Raw genomic sequence first — 21,159 nt, forward strand, 5'->3', positions numbered from 1 at the left:
AAAACTTAAGAATCTATGGCAAAGAAGAACACCTCTTAATAGTCATTTACTAAACAACCAACCTAAGAAGGTACCAATGCTTTATATATTTAAAAAGTGCATCCTATCTCAAAATCGCTATAATGTCCCACATCTCAATTTTACGATCTATTTTTCAGTTAACAACAGGACTGCAAGCTTATAGCTAGCAACGAAAAATAACTACATGTGTAAACTACTTCATTAAAAAAAGTTACCATTAAATGAAAAACAGATCCAAAATTAAAAGTTCTTCTCTAAATGTTAAACTTCAAAGTGTAAGGTCAATCCCAGGAGAAATACTAATACACTCACTGCAGCACACTGGCACACACTTGAAGCAATTACAAGTCTTGTATCTTGAAAAACGGCAATCATGCTCCCACTGCAAAATCTTATAAAAGTCCACAAATTTTCAGGTATCAAAAACCACTCATGTGGAAGACTGCTTTGTCCCGACACAAATGTTCTTTTAAGACATAACTTGGGAGTTGTAAGTAGAAAAGCAGGTTTCATTATAGGACTAAAATGTTGAAAGATCTTAGCCATAAATCCTCCCTGAAAATTATGCTCAAAAAGATACCAAACCCACAGAAGTTGTCCTTTTATGCTGTCTTTTTTTTCCCACCTAAACAACTACATAATTTAGGAATTTCCAGGTTCTTTACTCATCACACTCACTCCCCAAATACTCTATCTATCCTAACATAACTAACCCTATACTAAGAGTAAATATTTGTGGGGGTATGCTACTAACGCCCCACTCTTTACCCTATAATGATTAGTACTTAAAATAATAAATAACATCCTGGTAAAGTGGGCAAACTAGCCAAACATTTGGGCTTTCAGCCTTGAACAAGCTGGAGAGCAAATAGCAAACAGGTTTTAGATAGAACCCTCGCAGTTTTGAGCAATGACTCCATTCTAGAGTAAGAAAGATTCCATAGGAGTGAAAGTGGAATAGCCAACATGAAAAAAAACTTCAAAGGTTAAAGATATTACCCAATTTAGAAATTGCTCTGATTTGTGATATCTTTGGTCTACATAGTTGAACATGAATCCACGTTTATGTATCTTTTGAAAACTGAACGCGTACTGGTCATTTAAAACCATCACCTATAAATCATATATAAAATGGTTTCTACTATCTTTGTTTTTATTGAAAAATCGTATTCTTCAAAGCAGCAGACATAAGTTCAAGAGGAAAACCATTGTTTTGTGTGCAAAGAAACAAAATGCATTTTCTTTTTGTAGTCAACAGGAGGTCTATTATTAGCCTCTATTCAGGCCTAGCCTACTTCAAAGAGTTTTCTGTAAACCAAATATCAAACAGACCAAAAACAGTATAACAGAAATCTAAATGTCTCTTTAATTTTATTCTAGGAATCTCAGCTTAAGCAAAAGATTATGATCTCTCATTTTTAAATGCAGAATTATCACATATTCTATTCTTTAGATTTATAAAATTAGTCACAAGGTAACATGACTTTAATGAATATGTATCCTCAGTATATTATCCTTCAAGATGCTGCTACTCCATGGACAATAAAAAAAAAAAAACTCCCTCTCTCCCTCTACTACAAACTCCATAATTAACTGAAAGAAAAGAAGAACAGGACCCTTAAAAATGAGCTGACAGGATCATATTTTACTAATAAAGTTACTAAAGTTAGGATCCTTCCTCCTACTTACTCAGCAAAATCATCAATCACTTGCTGAAGACAGAAATAGACTTGCTAGTGTTAATGGTTGAATTTCATAGCTTATTAGGTTTCATTATTGACTACAGTTGTGCAGAGGAAAGCCGTCAAATTCAAGATGGGGTGCACCACAGAAAATTATAATGCAAACACAGAACTTAGATTTATGTGGCAGGATTTTTCCTATTCCATGGTTTCAAATCCTCAGTGGAATTCTGGTCATTTGCTACAAGTTGGTCTTTTATTAAATTAACTATAGCTAAATATTGATAACCGAATTGAGTGACGGATAATGGGTGTTCATTATACTATTTTCTCTAAACGCTGGGTAAGTTTGAAACTTTTCATAATAAAAACTACAAAAAAAAAACCCACAAAACAACCCAGTAAACCAAAATGATAAAATCACTTGGTCTCAGTGTTTTGGGATTTAAAGCTGTAGGACAACAGCTTTAGAATAATTCACACATTTGAGTTACTACATTTTAAAAATATTTTAATCAAACAAAGATTGCATCTTTTTGAATCAATGTCGTGCTACCGTGCAGATACCTAGTTTGATTTTTTAACATCTGTCACATTTATCTTGACTAAGACATATCTTCTAGGCACAATACTATTGTACTATGTTTTATAGAGCAGCAACACCGCAGAATGTTCTAACTCAAATCACCCTTCCTCTAAGGTTTAAAGAGACCTATACAGCAGAAATCCAAAACTGGAACTTCAAAAATTACAATTCTAATTTTTAATGATACCTCAAAAAAATTCAAAGGAAATCATTATTTTTCCAAAAAGGGGCAGGGGGCTGGGCATGGGATGACTTGAGTTCTTGTCCAATGTCTGACCCTATCAACCAGCCGGACCATACCAAGCTTTACGGTGTACTCAAAAGGAGCAGGTTTGTACAAAGACTCAAATTCACATCTCATTCTGAAAGGCCAACAGAACAACTTAACTACCTGTCAGGTATTTGACTGATTTGGGATTACTTTAACTCAGGCCAGTAAATAGAATAAAAAGAATCCTGAAACTTAATGGCTAAGACTAAGTAATGAGGTATACTAGTTAAATCAACAATCAGTGTGAAAACAGGATTAGAAACATTTACTAAAACTTCAGTAGCTTAAAAAATCGTATATGCTGCCAATAATATCTTTATTTAAATGTTTATTTATAGAGTAAGAGACACAGGACAACCTATTTACAGAAATACACAGATAAAAGTTCTCCTTCCTCTGGCGTTTAAGCATGAGAAGATTTTCCTTTACGCCTAAAAGATGAACAATTGTTTACCGAGTAAAATCATTCTGGTTTACCTGTGAATCATTCATGCTACTAATTTATGGCTCTAGAGAGTTACCATGATGTATTTATTCAAAATAAATCATTTCAAGAAGAACACAAGAATTATCCAAGCAAGTCACTAAGAATCAGAAAACTCAAGAGTGGGGTTTTACAACTTTTAGATACACCAAAACAGTCTGCAAGATATTTTTTATATGGCAAACTGACTTTTAATTGAAAATAGTGTCTGGCCTTTTTTGCTTATCATAAGAGATAGTCACTTTCACTCTCCAAGGCCTAGGTCAGTCTTGTCATCTATTTAACTCTTTTTACATTTAAATAGTTCTCTCTGCTCCTGGTGACTGTCAGATCTTACCTTCTGCTTCAGAGGGACTAGGCAGCTTCATGCACAGAGCCGCATCTGCAACATTTTCTCCTACCTAGTCACCCAAAGCAGTGGGCATTCAGTTAATCTGTTTAAAAACTGGCTTACTGACAGCGTGTGCGTGCTCTAGCTTATATTTATTTGCTATTTTTACAAAAGGAAGAAAGTTCCCAATAGGAATCAAACCTCAAGGGAAAGGAGTGCAAAAGAAAAATAGTAATGACCTACTTTGAATGGGATCTAAAAGTCTGCTTTAATAAGATTGTTCTCTTCATTTGTCAGTATGATTCAACAAGCTTGGGAGAAGAGGAAATTAAAGAAACACATTATTTCCTTTCTTTATCCATTGTTCTACAAGCTTTCTTTAAAGTTCCCAAAGGGATTAAAAACACAATTCTAGGAGGTTTTTATCCATATTTGAAATATGTCTGAAAAATAAGGATTATCCTTAAAATTCCCTGTTATTTACAATGTAGCTATGGTTGACCATATATTTTTTTGAAAACAAAAATCTTCCATTATCCTTAAGCCACCAATGCCTATAATTTTGTACTTCAAAAAAATATTCACTTCAATGTTGTTACTTTCTTCACTAACTGCTTTTGCCAGCAGAGGGAGCAAAAAAAAAAAAGAAAAAAAATAACCAAAACACCAGCCTATTATTAAATGTTCACTTGCTGCCAAAGTACATCTGTCTAGCACTTTATAAATGTTGTAAAGAACTTTCGTGTATGGCATCAGTAATTTAAAACTGGCTTAGAATTCAGGAATTCTAGAAATTAAAAAGCAAAATATGAGTGTCTTCTCATCTGAGTTACCAAATCAGGTCTGCAAGTATCTAACAAGTATCTGCACTCTATCCAATTGTCGGAAGAGGGGCCCTAAAGGAAGGCAAGAGGTAACACTTCAATTATGAATGCTAGGACAAGTTTAGACCAAAACAAAGCCAAAAAAAGAATCGAACAGTGAAATGGAACAAAACGGTTCTAATTAAAGTTGTCATTTTCTGAACTCATTATAATGAGAAATAAAGAAGCTTACAAAAAATGTAAAATATTTCAAAGGGCTGCTCTTGCTCACTTTTTATTTCACTTTTTAGTCAGAATTAAAGTATTAAGAGGTGCATTCAAAGACCACAAAAAAAAAAATTTCAGCAATTGAAATTTTGCAATAAATGAAAAATCTTAACTGATGTGAGAGAGACACACTCACCTAAGAGGACATTTTATGGGCAGAATCAATTATCCTGTTTCCTAGTTCCCTAAAACAATGGCGAGTGATTCTAAAACAGCTGTGAGCTATTACTAAAACTATTCTGTAATAAATTTTAAAAAGAAAAATTGCACATTGTATAATTTATAGCCACAAATCGTTAGCAGTACATATGTGCCTGCTTCCTCATATGTAAAATAAGACCAGCACTGCTGGCCTCACACACTGAAGAGAGAAAAGTACTTCAAGGGCCTAGTACAGTGACTGCCACGAGGTAGGTGCTTGATAATGTTCAGTTTCCTGCCCCAAGGTATATAGGTCCAATGCATAAGTTATCCTCTGACTATTCAAAAGCAGTTTTAGGTGAACCTCATCAAAACAAATATTTTTACCTTGTCCAATTTGAAATTTATGTAAAATAGTAAGAATATCACTAGGTTAAAAAAAAAAAGTAGCCAAATGCTGGTCTTCTGGGGTTGCAGAAATCCTTTCAGTGGCCTTTCAAACCTTCTTCCTCAAGATTCCCTATCCTCCCCTTCAGGAAATATCTTCATGTTCATGTTCCCAGACCTACCCTCAAAGCCTTCTTCTCACCTACCCTTCCACTGAGATACATTAAGAAAAGCTTGCCCAAAGGCACACAGCAATTCAGTGGCCCAAAACAGGCCCAAACAGAACTCAAACCTGTTTGATTTCAAAGCCTGTATTTTTAACTATTATGCAATATTGATCTGAGTTTGGATATATTCTCTCAGGGCTTTCTCAGAGAATCAAAATCTTAAATTGAGAGAGAAAAGGGGTTAAAGTTCAAGTATGAGCAATGGATTACAGAAGATCTAGAGGGGCCATTATCTTGACATCACATAGTCCTGGGACTTCTTGGTTTGTGAAACATAAAACAAAAAACCTGGAAAATCAAAATCAGGATGATTTTTTTCTAGTATAAATCTATTCACCACCTTTCATCTTAAAAACATTTTTTGGCACTTTTTTCCCTAACTCACTGTTTAAAACAGTTCTCATTAATTTTTTACCTACCTCTTCCATTTCAAAGGAGTCCTTCTGCTGTGCCATTATACTTCTTATGGATGGGATCGTCAACGGTGCACATGGCTCTTTTTCAGGTGTGGACAAAGGGACATTTTTCAGCTCCCTGCTATTTTCCAGCTCACTGTGGCTGGACATGTTGAAATCGCTATCTAAATGAGTTTTTATAATACCAGCTTCCTCACCCAGTTTATTCTCATGACTTTGAGTTTCTTTACTTTGTCCACTTTCAGCTTCTTGGTTAAAATTACTGTTTGCTTCATCAGAAAGTCTATCAATGTCAGCATTCTCCATAACAGCTGCTGAACTACCTGATACTTCTTCTTTAACTGTAGCCAACATAGAAGATGAATCTTTCTTCTTCACAATTTTTTGAGACTTTTGATCACTTTTATTGCCAATTTCTTCCATCACTGAAAGATTTAGAGTCTTTCCTTTGTCAACTGCTGGGGAAGGGGTACTACCTTCTCCTTTCTCTGTTTTATCAACACATAAATTTAGTTTTGATAGTGTTTTCATTAAACGATTTGCAGTGTTACTTCGGGTTAAAGGTGGAGGCGAGTCTGTCTCCTTGTTAGAGGTCACTGAGGACAGACTCCCAATTCTCTGCAGGGGAGTCCCAGAGACTTGGGAATATAAAGAAGAAAATGCATTGGCCACAGTAGTAAGCACTTCAATTTGACGAAAACGGCCTATAAAAGGAAAAAACAATAATTATATATATTTATATGTGTATATACACACATATATTAATTAAACCATCACTACCGTTCAGAATTTCAATAACTGAACTACTTAAATCACAAAGATTATGAAACCAGATTTTTTTCCTATCTATCACTTAAAACTTCTCTACATTTACTGTGGAGAGGGAGAAAGATTTTTCACTCTTAAGCACTAGAATTTACATTTTAAAAAATCAAAAGGAAGGACAAAGCATAATGACAACACTGAATAAAACAGAAAGGACTAGCTATTGATCTATAGTTGTGACCCTGTTTTTAGGTCTTGAACTCTTCCAAATGTGAAGTATATGTAAGTATATATTTTATACCTAATGGGAGGGAGGTTGGATTTATAGATCTCTTAAAGCTAATCCAAGGACCACCTAGGGATCCCATTTTGGGGATTTCTGGTCAGCAGAGAAAAATAAGCAAGATTTAACTTGAAAAATCATCAAATTAGCCTTGCCATTGTAGATTTACATGAAAGCATCTGAAATTGACTGACTTCAACTAATAGTAACAAGGCCCCTCCTCTACTTCTTTCCTTTTGGAACAAAAGCAATTTGGCGATAAGTATAAGATTCTACAAGTTACATTCTACGGATGTAACACTTAAGTATGTGGAGAATGGGGTGGGGGGGTGGGGGGAATAGGTAAATTAACTTCTGTAAATAGAATAATAAAAATTTATAATATGCAAAACAGCTGTTGTGTCAACCTCAATAATTAAATTGCCACTGCTATTTCTAGAAATTAATAAGGCTTTAAAAACAAGACCATCTTGCTGTAGATGCCATAATTTTAAAAATAATATGCTAACATTTAAAAACCTTACTTGTTAAAGCATAATTTGGATTTTCTACTTCCATCCGCTGCATTTGCGCACTCAAAAATACTTTAATATCTATTCCTCTGGCAAATGATGATGAATTAAAAAATCTGGAAGGAATTTTAGAAGCAATATCTGGTTCATCTCGTCCAAACCCAAGATTATAAAGGATTTCTTCAGGATCTTCCTCATAAAGTTCCAACAATTCTGAAACACTAAAAAGAAAAAAAAAAAAAAGAAACAACAAGATGTAAGTTTATAATAGTCCATATCACAATATAAATGAATTCATATTCCTGCTTTCCTGTGAAAAAGTCTTTTACAGCTTCTGCTGTTTAACCCATTATTTATTTCAGCATCTTTATACATTGGGTACCAAATGCAATAAATAACCCTTAAAAAGGGTCCATTCTCTCAAGCTGTTAGTTTTGGGAAAAAGAGCTAAGCCCTAAGAACATCCTCAGTAAGAAGCTCTGATTCCTCACCTTATTTTTTTTGTCATTTTAAAGAGATTTCCAGTAAAGCAGCTAAACAATTTGAGGACAGATAAGGGAGAATAAGGAGTAAACAGATTAGGAAAAAATGAAACGGGAAAGTGCACTAGGAAGTTGGTACAACTTTGGTACCAAGGGACATTCTGCAGAGCTTGAGTTTTTCTGCTCTTTGGCTGTCCTAGAAGAGGCAATATAGGTAACAACTGATCTGAGAAAAGTGAAGGAGGAGCTTACTTTCAACTTCTCTCTAACCACTTGCACTCAGGAAGTAGGAGGAGTAAAGTAATGAGAGTATGGGTTACACAAAGGTAAATTCTTGCTTTAATTCTATTGTGAATTGAACATTTATTAACCCTTATCTCTCATACCAGTGATAATCCAAGCTGAGACTCACCAGGGAAAATAGGAATGTTAGAAATAGAACTTGAGCAGAAGGAAATTTCAATTTGTTTCAGAGAATATGTTCAAATTCCAAAACAATAATTTGGATAATAGTTTAAACTGGTTCATTATGCACACGTGTTTGCTTATTTTAATATATAGTTTAAAGATCTTTGGTTTTATATGAAGATAAATCTACACTTAAATATCAAGCTTTAAATTATAAAGGTTTATTCTGATTTTTATATCAGAGTAACTCAAGACCGTAGCAGAATGGAGAATTTGCCAAGTAGAAATTATTCCACTATGGACTTCCTCTTTCAAGCTGTTGATAGGACTCAAAATACTCATTAATGGATTCCAGCAGCATTTTTAACGTATCTGTTAATTTTTATTTAATCTTAATTAAAAAAAAAAAAAAAAAAAGAAGACGCTTCTCTTCTCTCAGTTATGTTGATCCACAAAACACTGTGGATGCCTTTTGACTTCATACTACCAAGCCAAATCCAAGGCTGAAAAGGGATAAGAGTAGGTCATCTACAACACAATGTAGTTGCAGTATAAATCCAGAATAAGTTACCTTGAGACTGTTCCACTACTTTTCCCGGATCCAGTGGAATTCATACTTCTCCCCTTCTGATGAAACTGTAGTCTTCTCTCTTTGGCCAAGATATTATTGCTATAAACAAAATTAGATTATATAAAACTTTATTTCCATAACTGTTCTTCATTTTTAGAAAGGAAAAAAACAAACAGCTACGTACCAGTTTTCAATTTGAGCATCAGTTTCATGGAGGTGGTTGGCTAAAGGTAAAAAGAATATATGCAAAGCATAACTGTTAGTAGGACAATAACTACTATGATACAATCAACAAGAAAGCAAATTAACCACATTATTATAGCTAAATGCCTAATATGCCAGACTCTTGTCCTGGTTCATTAAATCTGCACCATTAAGGTAATATACAGATAGATAAGAACAGACTCAGCAGCTTTTGGAGGGTGTTTTAGGTTTTGTTTGTTAGCAATGTAAAACTACCTCCCCTGAATGTTTAATATAAAAAGATATATAAATAACCAATTAAATTTAACAGTTTGAAATAAGTAGTAAGAAGATACGTGGTATATGTGCTTCTAATTACTAAATTTAAAAACTGTTAATAAAGAATACCTCAAAAGCAAAAACATGATTTAGCATTACTTAAGTGTGGCAATATCTATTCCTAACATGTGGTTTTTTTAAGGCTGATAATTCACTCCAGTTACAACCAATTTTTCATGCACCTACTTTGAAAATTCCTACTCATTTCAACATAAGTTTTCTTTTAAAAGTTGCCTTTCAAGTTTATCCTAGACTTACAAGTTCTAAACAAATAAATGTTGTTAACGTTAAGTTTACAGTGGGTTAAATTTACTGCATTTAAATTTTATAGACAAACATAAAGAATGAAATTAATTAAAAACACATCTTTTTCAGCACAACAGACTTTTTTCTTTTTTCATTTCTGATCTGCAGAGTCATGGCAATTTCTTATCAACCAGAAAGGTTGATGAATGAATGCAATGAAAATAATGAATGAATGAAAATAATCTTGAAACAATTTTCAGTAAAACAACATAATAGCTCCACTCTTCTCTGAGACTTCCTTTTTGGGTCTGGCTTCCAATAAAATCATTCACTATGGATGAACAGGCAGAGCACGGAGGATTTTTAGGGCAGTGAAAATACGCTATATGATAGCATAATGATGGATACGTGTCGTTACACATTTGTCTAAACCCATAGAATGTATAAGACCAAGAGTAAACCCTAGCATACACTATGGACTTTGGGTAACTATGATGCCTTATCCTAGTTTCATCAATTGTAACAAATGTACTATTCTGGTGAGGGATGTTGACAATGGGGGAGGCTGTGCACATGTGGGGCAGAAAGTATGTTGGAAATCTCTGTAACTTCCCCTCAATTTTTCTGTGAACAAAACTGCTCTAAAAAAATGAAGTTTTTAAAAAGAATTCTATATTGTGAAACTACTAAGGCAGATATCAAAAGTGCTATTTACAATAACAATAAAATGAATTTTAATAAGGGGTTAACAGTATGTTCAACTATCCTGATTGGGAAGCAGTAAGTTTGAGTTTATTTTATAGAGTTTATTCCTTAAAAGCAAATTAACAGAAATATAAAAACTAACATATACACATTCTAGAGTTTTCAATGTTAGAAGGCTCTAAATAAGTATTCTTATCATACAGATTGACTTCAAACTGCAAAAGACCAAGGATATTAAATTCAGTGGATAAATTCACTATTCATCAACTTACAATTCAAAAAGATTTAATAAAATCCTTAATTCTTTTTTTTAATAAAAAGCACACATTGGGACTTCCCTGCTGGCACAGTGGTTAAGAATCTGCCTGCCACTGTAGGCGACACGGGTTTGAGCCCTGGTCCAGGAAGATCCCACATGCCGTGAAGCAACTAAGCCCGTGTGCCACAACTACGGAGACTGCGCTCTGAAGCCTGCGAGCCACAACTACTGAGCCCGTGTGCACAACTACTGAAGCCCACGCGCCTAGAGCCTGTGCTCTGCAACAAGAGAAGCCACCGCGATGAGAAGCCTGCGCTCCGCAACGAAGAGTAGCCCCCCACTCGCTGCAACTAGAGAAAGCCCATGCACAGCAATGAAGACCCAATGCAGCCAAAAATAAATAAATTTTTTTTAAAAAGCACACATTAATAACCCAGCTATACAGTTACCAATAATTTTAAAATACCAGTAAAACAATAAAAAAATTCTTAATTTTACATTGTAGAAAGCTTTATTATGAATCCACAGGAAAAGATTATATAATCTGTGAAAATTTAAACATTGCACAATACACTTTTAAAATCCTAATGCAGCCTTGAACAGACATCAGCATAATGCTTTCTAATTAACTTCTCGTAACTCTATTTTGTCTTTGTCCTTTAATCTTCTAAAAATCTGGAAAAAGAGGAAGCGGGAAAGACAGGAGACACTTGAATGCAAAGAGAAAGACAAGCTGCAGCTGTTAAGTCTGACATAAGGCTACCTCACACTAAAATAAGCTTCACTTTAGTTTTCTCACGTGTAAATATTTAAGTTTCCTTCCTTTTGAGGGACAATTCTTCCCTCAGTTATATGACCATTGTTTGCCCCCAAATAGTTCCTGTAAGCTACAGAGTCCAAGGAAGACCTTTGGACATTGCACAATGGTTTTCCAGAGCCATTCCTACAGGTCTCCTATAGGCTCTTACTAGATTATTAACACATAAAAGGTTCTGTAAAATGTGTCTGAGCCACTTTCAAGAACTTTAAATTTAGCTCTGAGGATCATAAACATGAAAGCACGTGACTTTCTCTCTCTCTCTTTTTTTTTTTTTAATTTTAAAACTATATGAAGGTACAGTTCTTCCAAACATACCTTCAGCTCCCAAGGACAAATCATCTTCAAAACTTCCTCCATTTCTCACAAGCACACCTGAAAGAAACATTAGAAGATTCATGCTGGTATTCTGTTCTTCCTGACCCCCACAGAAAATCACTGTTTTAATTAAAACAAACTGACCAAGCAAAATATAAGACACAGTAAAGCATTTCAGACCTGAATGTACTCACAGGTTATTCTGATTATATAATTTCAGGAAGGAAATATAAGTTTTCACTTTATCGTAAAGGAAACCATGATTTGCAGCCAGGTAAAGTTATTAGAAGCCCCAATCTACAGGCTGTTTTATACTTAATAAGCCTCTAAGATGTTCAGTTAGATAATGTATCTTACCCAACAGTTTCATGGAAAACCAGATCCCAGCACAATCATTCCTTTTACCCCCTTATATTAAGTCAGGAGCTCAAGCCAGATTTTCCTGATACTATAAATGTTTTTCATATGCCTTACCACTACCTGCACATTCCTGTTGTACTTTGAACTTCAGAATTTTGCCTTGCACAGGTGTGGCAATCTCGGTTAATGTAAGCAAAGAAATGCTACACTAAATGCTACACTAAAGCTCACCTGATTCACTCAACATATATTTTCCTTATGTTTACATATCATATTTCTGTATTTAATTAGTCTTTATAATATCTAATTGGACAATAAAAAGAAACGAGTTTCATATTGTGGAAAGGTTTGGTAATTTGTTTAAACTCATCACTGTTTTATGGTTCATGACAAGGTTTCTCCCTTTAGGCTTTTATCTTAAAACACCATATTTTATAAACATGAACATCACTTTTATAATTTATACACACACACACACTCTTTCACTCAGAGGACATATAAAGTAGGACCCTCATAAAGAACAGATTTAGAAAGGCAACTTTCTCTTACCCTTGAGTGTACTACTGCTTTGCTCATCCAGTGAGGCTCCCAAAGGGGTACTGAAACCACACAAACATATAAACCTTAGTCTTGAAAAGCTGTCTGGAAAGCTGTCACTGCACAGCCTTACACTTTAAAGGGTTATAGCTAAGCAAGCTTCTAATCACAGTTGAATTTTCCTCCCAAATGCACATGGAATGCAAGTGAATTACATAAGTAATATCCTACTAAGCAAATACCTATCATCAAGTCAGATCACCAGGAATGATTTAATCACACGTCTGATCTGCCAGCAATTAAGAGCAAGAATGGCAATTACAAATGATATGAATTGGCATTTTCTTCACAAAAACAGAAAAAGAAAAGAGTATGACAACAGGTCTTAAGAAAATGTCTGCTCCCCTCAATCCCTTCCCTAGAAACAGGAAAGAGAATTAAGAAAAAACAAATCTTTATCTCAATAAAATTAAAAAGTCAGAGTATAGTTAGAAATAAGGCTCAACAGTTTTCTCAAATCCCATCAAGCATTTTAGAGCACCACTCAATGCCTCCCTTACCCCGACTATTATCTTTTCTGAAACAATGGAGAAGTTTGGAATTTTAGGCTTTTAAACTAAAAAAAATACATGTATTCTTCATTTAACTCTGAAAAGAAAATTACTAAAAATTTGGCTTGAGAATCAACCCTAAGAACTAGCCATTACTAAAATTCTTTCACATTCTTGTTGTTCAAACACAGATAACTTAGAAATCTTTTTAATGCAAAATGTTTTTCATTTCTTTCTCAAAACTAAGTTAAGAAAGAAACAGGTTGTTTCATTATGAAAGTTCTACTTTGTGTTATAAGCCTTTCGTCAGCAACAATTTATGCCTGTTATAAATTCACATCAGAAATGGGATCAATCATAAAAATATCAGTTTCAAAGAAATATTACTGAAATGCCACTTAAATGTTAAAAGTTTCTACAAACAAATATACAAGCAATGGCAGTTCTTTAAAAATTAGTGCTTTTGAAATGAAAAAGAATAAGTCATGACCATAAAGATAATAAAACCTCGAAGTTTTTGCATATATTTTAATAAAACTATACTTTATGCCCTCAAAAAAGTCATTCCTCTTCCCTGGTGGTTACTTTCGTAGGACAAAACATTGCATTACTCCTTCTGTAAATGTCTCAACTGGCCTGGGCACCAACAGAAAATGGCAAATGAGTAGAATATAACTGGCATTCTCCTTCAAAAACAAGTCTCTCACTCTTATAATTGCCCTCTTACAAATCTTATCAAAAACTCTATCCCTTCTTAGATGCTACTTATTCAAGCAATTTGTTTCAGCTTAGCCACAAAAAAAAAAAAAAAAAAAATTACCAAAATAAAGACTCCCTTTAAGGAAAAACAACATGGTATCTTTATTCAGGATATGGAAAGCAATAAGAAAACAAAGAATATCTGAGAACTTATCAGGGGGGTTGGGGGCGGATGCTGTTTTCAGATCATTTGTACATAATATACAAAGTAGACAGATGCCTGACTCTGGGAAGGACCCTAAATTGTTATGGAAAAAAAAAAACTTGCATATATCCTAGCAGTCAAATCTGTGATAATAAAGCTAACAATAAAAGACTTTGTTCTAGCTCTCCAGAGTACAAATGAATGTCCCTTTCGTACAGAATAGGTGAAGCTGTAGGGAACAAGAAAGAAACCTATGTAGGAAATCTGCAACAGACTATAGAATCTGCCTACATAAATCAAGATTACCAACAAAACTCCTGGAATTTTCAGAGATCTTGTGTCTTGGTGAATGTTAACATTTGCCCACTGCATTTATCTTAAAAGATGCACTTATTTACTGTCTACTTGATATAACTCTTATATAATCTTAACTCCCATACACCATAAAATAAACATAACATGATTCTTCTCTTGCTCTTAAACATTTTTTGTGCATCTTTAGAGAAAAGGTCCATATATTTCATCATATCTCAGAAGGTTCTATGGCATCCTCAATAAAGGTTAAAGAGCTCTATAATAAAGAGTGTTCAGTAAGGCTCCAGGCAATTCACCAAAACAGGATAGCAACAGAGTAATGGCCAATATTTTATGTCTTTAAGAAAGAAAAATAAACTGGCATATATAAGAATCATTTCTCTCTCCCCACCAGAAAAGACTTCTCAAACTCTGGTACTTGGACAAAAGATTAAGAAAAGCCCAAATTTAGATGGCAAAAAATATGTACAGAAGCGAACACCTTAACAAAAGTTAAAAAGCCAACATTCTTCATGTGAGATTTTATAAGTAGCAAATAAGTTGGAAAAAAATAATTAAAATATGAAACAAGTACATTTTACTGTAGTAAGATACGATTAATCTCCTCTGTACTTTATCAAACATTTCTGTACCAGCTACCAAAGCATGTAATTAAACAGATTTATGCAGCCTGAATGTCTTCAAAGCTCTATTTCCCTTCTGTGAATTCCAGGGCCATCTGACAAATGCATGTCCAAGAAGTAAGCTAGAACAAAGTAGTTAGCTAGTTTTAACAGCTCTCCAAACAGAATTAAGGCACCAACATAAAGTTAAAGCCTGGTTAGTGTAGTTAAGTAAATTACATTCATCTAAAACACATTTGAAAGGGAAATGGCTCTTCTGCCAGATATACACATGTCAAAACAAAAGCAAAATAAAATCCTGTGTGAAATGTGACAATCCTTTCAAATAGAAACAGGGCAAGCATAATAACATGGCATGATTATCTGTTTCAGGTTTCTGATCTCTGATGCTAACATCACGCACCGGAGCTGAAGTCCTAATAACTGTGAAGTCAACATGGTCACCAAATAATCGGCGGTCACAGCACTTCCATTTCTAATCGCTTAAAGGAGGAAGCTATCCGCCGGCTCACTTTCCGGTTTATGGCTTACGAGGTCCAAGGGACCCGCAAGGACGGCGGCCCGAGTCACTCCGCCCAGGCGTCCCATCAGCGCTGATCTTTCCCCGGGACGCGAGCGGCGCAACCGAGGACTCACCGGCAGTCCTTGAGCCATATCGCGATCTTCTCGTTGGGCACGTTTCCTGCGGGGCAGAGCGAGGGGACAGCTCGTTACCGACCCCAGGAGGACTCCGACTGTGGGGTCATCCTGGATACCCCCAGGTAGGAAAATCTACTGGGGGCAAAATGCAGCCTAAGCAACACGGCTTAGAGACCATCTGAAGGGAAATGATAGCACCTGGGTGTCTCGACGCTGGAGACGCCTTACCAAGCACGCACGTTTAAAGGTCGGAAGTGTCCCCTCTCCCCTCGGCCTCTCGAGCCCAGGACGATCTTCCAGAACTCACAGCAGTCGCCCAAAGCGCACGAGACTTTTCCCCGCCCGCCCGAACTTCCCCGAGCTCCCCGCCCGCCGCTGCCCCGCGGGGCGCACGGACCTCTCCCCGCGGCTGCCGGCAGCTTCGCTCCAGAGAGGTCTTCCTCGTCGTCCTCGTCCTCGTCCTGCGTCGTCGCTTCTGTGGACAGGTCCTCCGTCTCCGACGCCTGCCAGGAGCCGCGGCACTTGGCCCAGGCCTTCCTCCTGCGACTCGCCACTTGCCACTCCAGTTCCTCCTCCGCCTCCGCCGACGCCACCAGGGGCCGGTCCATGGCTGCACCGGGGGCTCCGCAACCCCAACCGGAGCCTGTGAGAGACAAGGCGGCGGCTGGGACCCCAGCCCCTGCGGTCAGCGCCCGGCCGGGCTGGGGGCCCCGGGGAGCTGGAGCAGGCGCGGGGGGAGGAGGAGGAGGAGGAGGAGGAGGGGACGGGAGGGAGGAAGGGAGGGAAGGAAGGGGAGGGAGGGGGCGGAGGGCCAGCGTTTCACATGAAGCCGGCCGGGCGCGGCGCGGCGCGGGAGCGCGAGCGGCTCGAGCGAGCGCGGCTGGGAGCCGAGCGCCCGCCGGCCCCAGTCCCGGCTCCCCGCCCCGCCCTCCCCTCGGCCCCCGCCCCGCCCTCCCCTCGGCCCCCGCCCCGCCCTCCCCTCGGCCCCCGCCCCGCCTCCCGCCTCAGCCTGACGCGCCAGGGGCCTGGCCGGCCGCCGCGCGTCAGCGCGCCCCTCCCTCAGCGGCGTTCCACGCCCCCTTCCGGCCGGGGGCGCGCAGGGCGGGGCGCGGCGAGCGCGGAGTGGAAAGGCCCGCCCCCTGTCCCCCGACCTCTGTCCCCTGCTACCCGCCCTCTGTCCCCTATCCCCCGTACCCCGCCGCGGCCGGCGGAGCAGGCGAAATTTGGTTCCTTGTTGGTTAGTAATCTTTGCTTATTAACTTCTCCTCTCACCCCAAAAACAGAAGGAATGTGGAAAGGCCAAGTTTCACTCAACGCCCTTCTTCACTGCGTCCAAACTGAGTGTCTGCTTGGGCTCGCTGGAAGTTATTCTTCGAGGAGTCCAAAGAATTCTGTCCAAGAAATGGTGGAGAAAGATGGGAGAAAGAGGCGCGTAATTGGTATTTCTTGTCAAAATATCAAAACTGGAAAAGACTAAGCTTCGTGGAGTGCTGCTTTCACGCTTAAGAAAGTTATTTGTTGTGGTCGTGTTATGTATGAAAGATTTAATTTGGAAATTCCACATTAAAATTAGACATAGAGAGGTGAAGGAAAATAGAGCAATGAACAGCTGGGAAAAAGTAGAAATACTTGCTTGGATTTTGGTGCTACAAGATACAAATGATGTAAAGGTTTAGAACATTTTAAAAATGAGTTTGAGCAGTCCCTTTTGTTATTTTTAAAATCTTATTAGCAGAAAGACTATAAAATCCTATTCAACATCATATCCAAGATCCAGACAAACTTCCCAGAACCATGATAATATCATTCTGGGCCTTATACTGTGAAATATGAGGGGGAGCTAGAACAGGGATACTGGTATCTCATTGCCTTGACGTTTCACTATTTTTTCTTTGAATCTTAAAAAATTTTTTCTTTGAATCTGAAAAGCTTTCCAGCCTTCAAGAGTCCTATAGCAAAATGCAGCTAACAGTTTAATGGTTCTTCAAAATAGGCCAGTGTCTAGCTGCCTGTAGGAAAGGTGAGCAGGAAAGCAAGTGAGGGAGGTACCTGGAGAGAAGGCACTGAAAGGGCTGGTCAGAAGCCACAGAGAACAAAGTATGCTGTCTTCAGTTTCATTCAGGGCCCTGATGGACCCCACCCTACCCAGTTCCATCATTTCCACATGCTGTTGCTAACTCTCTATCCTAGCCTCTCATTTCATTCCTGTTCTTTCTGTCCAGTTGATCTTCAAGATCCAGCTGATCCAGAACTTTTCCTGGACTACATCTTTCCACCACCTCTGGTCACATATTTTCCACAATTCCCTGGTATATAACTGAATGTCTGTCTCATTTATTTTGGGACTGAACTGTGCAGTAAATAATATGACTGGCTTCTGAGGGTATGTTTGACTTCCTAGGCAGACGGTAAATGGAGACTAAAGAACGTTATTCTATATTCTTCTTGCACACCTTACACTTTTAGTACAGTGCTAATCCCACAAGGAACATTGAGTTCTCTTGAGGTAAATTTTCTATGCTTTACATTTTTCAGAATGGACTGTCAAATGGATAAAATATTTACTTGCTTTATGTTGTTTCTCTATGGCCTATTACCTTTTACTTAGTTTTGTTGTTTAAATACTTTAAGACAATAAAGAATTTTTGAGAATAATGAACCACATTTTATATTTAAAAAGCAAACCACCAAGTCAAATGATAAAGAAAGGGGGAAAAATTGCCAGCAGGTAACATTAGAATAGAGTACAGCAATTCTTGAGTCACCAATAGCACAATCATATGTTTTCTTCTACATGATAATTTTAATGTAAAACGTTGAGGATACAGAGCTAATAAAGAAGGAAATCCTTGAAACAGCAAGCTATTTTGAAAAATAAGGGGTTTTAATTGTATTCTCAACTTCGAGATTTTGGAAAACTGCCCAAGGTGTTTAATTTATTCAGAAATGAATGCCATACTACACCTGAGGAGTCTAGTTGTTTGCTTGCTTCTGCAAGGATTTTTTTTTCTAAACAAGTACTGTATTGTAGACCCACTGCCAATCAACGTTGCAGAAGTTCTACATAAAGAATAATGTCTGAGTTACTAAAGCCTACAAGGTGGAGGAAGAAATACATTTATGTTAGATGTGGATAATCCCATCCAGCATGATGTAGTGGGAACAGTAGGGTCTTTGGTGTCAGACTGAAGTTTGAAATCTGTTTCTGTCTCTTTCTAGTTGTGTGGCCTAGGGTAAGACAGCTAATATCTCTGGCTATCACATTCCTCATCTGTGAAGTTGCAATCATGGTAACTACCTTCCCAAGGTGATGTGAGGATTATATGAAATAAAGTGGTTGCTCAGTATAGCTCTTGGCATTATTATATTGCAGCAGACAAAAATCAGTTAATTTTATATGGGGGGATTATTCTTGTAGTAAATGGCATCTGTCTTCATGCTTATGCAGCTGAATTTTTTAAATGGCATAAATTCAGGCTAGGACAGAAAACAGACTAGATAAATTAGGCAATTTTAAATGGTAAAAGCATATATCAAAAGTGAAACATTATGCTCAGTTTAATTAATTACTTATTTTTTGCTTTTCTAGGCCTTAACACATGCCTCCAAATTACAAAACAAGATTTACTACTAGGTAAGCTAAGGCATTTTGGTTCTAGTTAAGGTATTGTTTCTTTAGTATTTACATAATTAAAAATTTTATTTTGTGCAGCAAAATCTTAGTAATTAGGAATCTGATCAGAGAGTGGTATAGTGCTGCAGTTTACCAAATTGAAATATAAAATGCTACACTTTTTATTTAATCTGCCATTCTATTTACCTTACACCTCCCAGATCCCTTTTGTCTTAATAATAGAATTGCCTGGAGGAAAGAATTCTGTATAAAGTAAGTTTGGTAAACTCTGCATATTTTCGCCTCCCCCAAGCCCATCCCAGTCGCAGTGAATGTTGAAGACTTGCGAAGTTTTCAAGATTTATTTTTTTTAAATAAAACTGTTTAACTTTGCTTAACCCAGCATTTCTAAAATTCATTTCAACATGTAATGTTTTGGGCCCCCTCAACATAACTGTTAACATTTCCAGGGATACCAGTGGGATGATTTACAATAGGATAAAAGTGGATAAAAGGGAAATGTTACTGAATGAATGAATTCTTCAAAAACTTTCAAAGGTTTATTTACAAATCATGTAATTGAACTATGAGGAAAGGTGGTTAGTCTGACTTAGACTGATTTTTTGATAAATTTCTTTGTCATTATTAACCATTAAAATATTTCTGGTTATTGTGTATATTTTAAAGTAATAAAATTAAATATTTAAGGTCTATAAACCTATTACCTATACTTTTGGGTTTTTCTACATTAGCAAAAACTCTTATTATACTAGTTCATTGTCCTCATAAGTAAGCATTAACATAGCAAAACCATCTATTTTGATTTCCTTCATTCTCCCAGGTACACATCGGAAGAAGCAGGTGTTAATACCACTGGAACTTTGCCTTGCAAATTATTTACATAATCTGGGTAAGTTTATATACTTTCTGATTTTGTGCATGCTAAAACTTGTCGTTTATCATTCATTTCACCGTTCCCAGATCACAATTTCTTCAGTTTGCCACATAGTGCTAAATTTACCCTCCCCATGGTAAAACGTTGTTAGACTGCTTGTTTTCTTTTCAGTGGCTCAATTCTCTGGTGTTTCTGAGCAACAGGTAAGAATGGCTCATCTATTCTTCATCAACAATGGGTGAAGCAGATTATATAACAGAATAAGCTTTATTTGGTCTGTTTCATAAATTCATGAAACAACTCAAAGGAGGTTTTGAAATCCTCATAACTGGACGTAGTAACACATGGGAAAGCCAAAATGTTTTTAATTCATCTGTGAAGCTTTAATGCTCATGTTTAGATCAGTCCTTTTCTTCATTTTCTTTTCAGTCCTGCCCTAAAATATTGTTTTTAAAGGTCTCTGATATTTTGAATCATAAAAGCTTTGGAAAAGGTATATTTATTGATATCAGATGCTCAATCTATGCCACTTGATATAAAACATTTTTCTGCGGTACACAACAAAACAAGAGGGAGTCATTATTGCATTTTCGAGTTTTAACACTACTTTTATATGATCCATTTATTGATACACGTTTTTTTCCTAATTTAAGATTAATTTCTAGCTCTTATGTTACCTATATGATTCTTCCTATTTGAAGGCATTTAGAACTGTAAAATATAATTTCACTATGCATATATTTGGAATTATATATTTACATGTAAATCTCCCCTTCCACATTTTATGAGGATCAGAAAAAAGGTTGGTAACTAGATGAACCATGTATCTATGTAATACAATGTATCTTTAAAAGCTTTAACGGGTACAGACCTCATAAATGTTTTTTTAAAACACACCACACACACACACACACACACACACACACACACACACACACACACACAATGTCTTTTTAAAAAGTAATTCTGATGTGTTCCTGAACCTGAATAAATATAAACTGCACTGGCCTATCCCACCACATTTCCCCTCTCTAATCTCCATTCTGCAGCCCCTTCATGCCCATCTCAGAACAAACACAATCTGCATTCAGAACAGGACCGTTTACAAGTTGAATGGAGTTATTTTGGGTGAGTCATTGAAAACACAGTACAAAACCTTTCCTCACTCACCAGAAATGCATTTTTAAAATAAAGCCA

At 36.8% G+C, this 21,159-nt stretch overlaps 2 protein-coding genes across 22 annotated transcripts in view; one reads left to right on the forward strand and one right to left on the reverse strand.

Moving 5' to 3' along the window:
• The window catches only part of ITPRID2 (ITPR interacting domain containing 2), a 38,856-nt gene extending 22,645 nt beyond the window's left edge, over positions 1-16,211 (reverse strand). For 3 of the 5 annotated variants that reach the window (XM_022567186.3, XM_022567185.3, XM_022567188.3), the window contains exons 1-8: positions 15,852-16,170; positions 15,452-15,497; positions 12,435-12,484; positions 11,526-11,582; positions 8,843-8,882; positions 8,659-8,757; positions 7,210-7,418; positions 5,641-6,341 (exon numbers count right to left, since the gene is read on the reverse strand). In XM_022567186.3, coding sequence (XP_022422894.2) covers positions 5,641-6,341; positions 7,210-7,418; positions 8,659-8,757; positions 8,843-8,882; positions 11,526-11,582; positions 12,435-12,484; positions 15,452-15,497; positions 15,852-16,062 — 1,413 coding nt within the window. In that variant the 5' untranslated portion in view covers positions 16,063-16,170. Of the gene's footprint in view, positions 1-5,640; positions 6,342-7,209; positions 7,419-8,658; positions 8,758-8,842; positions 8,883-11,525; positions 11,583-12,434; positions 12,485-15,218; positions 15,498-15,851 lie in introns of those variants that run through there. The other 2 variants (XM_022567184.3, XM_089916600.1) reach the window with 2 other exon arrangements.
• LOC149748554 (uncharacterized) overlaps positions 15,987-21,159 on the forward strand; it is a 230,834-nt gene continuing 225,661 nt past the window's right edge. For 12 of the 17 annotated variants that reach the window (XR_016394101.1, XR_016394102.1, XR_016394108.1 and 9 more), the window contains exons 1-4: positions 15,987-16,691; positions 19,044-19,088; positions 19,909-19,977; positions 21,012-21,090. Coding sequence is in view for 4 of the 17 variants with exons in the window: in XM_089916602.1 (XP_089772728.1) it covers positions 16,061-16,691; positions 19,044-19,088; positions 19,909-19,977; positions 21,012-21,090 (824 nt within the window). In the remaining 13 variants the exon portion in view is untranslated. The remainder of the gene's footprint in view (positions 16,692-19,043; positions 19,089-19,908; positions 19,978-21,011; positions 21,091-21,159) is intronic. The other 5 variants (XR_016394111.1, XR_016394110.1, XM_089916605.1 and 2 more) reach the window with 1 other exon arrangement.

This window comes from Delphinapterus leucas, chromosome 8, assembly GCF_059928025.1.
Source record: "Delphinapterus leucas isolate spDelLeu-1000000601 "Yukka" chromosome 8, BTC_Dleu_Yukka2, whole genome shotgun sequence".
In the NCBI taxonomy this organism is placed as follows: Eukaryota; Metazoa; Chordata; class Mammalia; order Artiodactyla; family Monodontidae; genus Delphinapterus; species Delphinapterus leucas.